Here is a 2,131-nt window from a genome sequence, read left to right as displayed (position 1 = left end):
GTGGAATGAATTTGAGTGTCGTTCAGAATTTGAACAGATTGTGATCCAGAACACACTAGGGGATGATTTAAGGCAAAGCAAAGCAAAAAAACAAGATCATGATCCAAAGAATTAATATTGACAATTTGTTTGCTCAATATGATGCGAGAACATGTAATATGTACTACAATACAAAAAGATACGATGAAGCAATGGACAATTAATCTTGTGGACAAATTAAGCTGATGCTGAACCACTATCAAGTGTGATAAACAATGAACTCTAGACAGATCCATGCAAAACCTAAAATGTTTGTCCAAATAAGAGATGCAACAAAAAAAAGTAAATAAATAAAGACACCGCTCGATTACTATGCTATTGGCCGGAGTTCGAGGTCAAAGAGTGCTCCCATGTGTTCTGGACGATCGATGAGTTGTGGATTCACACGAGAAGCGATTTGGTAGAACACCTGCCATGTTAATAAGCTATCGGAGCCGGACTGATGTCGAGATCCCACTGCTCGCTCAACTTGGACTGTAGAGGCCACCCGCTCCAATCCTCCGTAAAGCCCAGAACAATGCTTGCTAAGGTGCTTCACATCGAACACCCTTTTGCCGAAAAAGAAGTGAACAAGGTGCAAGAACTCACGAACGGTCTTTGGTAATTCGCAGTCGCATGTCAGCATCTTCACTAGGAACGCGAAGTCATAGGCGCCTTGGAAGGTAACCCAGGAGACGGGAGAAAAGTGGCCAAAGGAAAGCAAGCCGGAGGTGGCCAAGTGCTGGGCGAATCTGCAAGAGTCGATGCCCCACATTTGATTCTTTTGGAAGTCGATGCCATTAGCCTTGAGCAGCTCGACGGAGGAAGGGGCGTAACGGTCGCGGCTGATGTCGAAGTCGCGGAAATTAAATTCCCACACGTAACGCACATAAGTGCCGTCACTGTAGAGGGCACATGGGAGGTTGCCGGCAGCGTCGGAGAGAGTGAGACCAACCTGGACGATGCGGAGGGCCTCGACGTTGGCCCGGATCAAGTCGTAGCGCTGGGGGAGGGTGAGGGTGCAGTAGGGACCTTTGGAAGTGACGACGACGCCAGGATACTCGGTGTCCAATGCTACGAAGGGGTGGAACGGGAGGGCGGAACGGATGAGGGAAAACTCCTCGTCGAGGTTATGAGCCCACACGGAGCGAACCTCGACTCTGCTGGTGCTGGCGGCGGAAGAGGAAATTAGCATATCGTTGTTGACAACTGCGACAGCCATGATGAGGAGTTTGATGATATTAGAAATACGAAAGTGGAAGCTGGAGATGGAGGAGATGTTAGATTTCGAGTTGGAGTGGAAACTGAAGGGAAGGAGGAGTTTAAGTAGAGCAGGAAATGAGAGAAAATCGTCAGATAATAAACAGATTAAACAAAATTAGTTGCTGCGAAGCGAATTATTAGGAGATATATACATAAATAATATATATATATATATATATATATATATATATATATATATATATATATATATATATATATTATTTATGTATGGAATTAATGATGCTAAACGAGCCTAATCAGGACTTTAAGTTAAGGATAAATCTGGCGCCAAATCCAGCTGCAATTAAGAGCTAAATTAGGGGTTTAGTAGTAATTAATTAATTAATTAATTAAAGTTGTTGCCATCGAATCATTCTTTTTTTTTCTTTAATTAAATTTCACGTGGAATTCGTCATTAATTTTCCTTTTTTTAAATTTTGACTCATTTGTTTTGATTTGAATTTTATTTTTTAAAAAATAATGTTTACCAACACCGCTCATTTCTAATAAATTAAAAGTGTACGCAAGAAAATAAACTAAAATCAAATCCGATAAGTGATTGTTAAATCCGTGGATTAATTGGATAAATCATATGCTAAACTCAAAGTTAATTTTTAAACTAATACCTATTTATTTTATTTCTATACTGCAATTGTAGCTATTCCGGTGGGTAGCTCGTCGGTAGATAAGCCACCGGTGAACTGTCTTCTATATTGTCGGAATCGTCGAGTCTTCAAGGAAAAAAAAAGAGGAGAGAATCAGATCACCAAGCACCCCCTACTATGTATGAGAGAGAAAGAGAGAGATTCAAAATTGAGGATTAAGAGTGTCATTTCGATGCTCAAGTTAC

At 41.0% G+C, this 2,131-nt stretch overlaps 1 protein-coding gene across 1 annotated transcript; it reads right to left on the bottom strand.

Annotated features, from left to right (window-relative positions):
* Positions 1-349: 349 nt before the first annotated feature.
* LOC122031471 (probable CCR4-associated factor 1 homolog 11) lies at positions 350-1,240 on the bottom strand. Its single transcript, XM_042590585.1, has one exon. The coding sequence runs from the start codon at positions 1,238-1,240 to the stop codon at positions 350-352; it is 891 nt and encodes a 296-aa protein (XP_042446519.1).
* Between the last annotated feature and the right edge of the window lie 891 nt (positions 1,241-2,131).

Source organism: Zingiber officinale, chromosome 11A (assembly GCF_018446385.1).
Source record: "Zingiber officinale cultivar Zhangliang chromosome 11A, Zo_v1.1, whole genome shotgun sequence".
In the NCBI taxonomy this organism is placed as follows: domain Eukaryota; kingdom Viridiplantae; phylum Streptophyta; class Magnoliopsida; order Zingiberales; family Zingiberaceae; genus Zingiber; species Zingiber officinale.
This window is presented reverse-complemented; position numbering and strand designations above follow the sequence as displayed.

Bases quoted from the DNA above. Each gene is read 5' to 3' on its own strand.
- LOC122031471 (XM_042590585.1), bottom strand. From the start codon at position 1,240: ATGGCTGTCGCAGTTGTCAACAACGATATGCTAATTTCCTCTTCCGCC.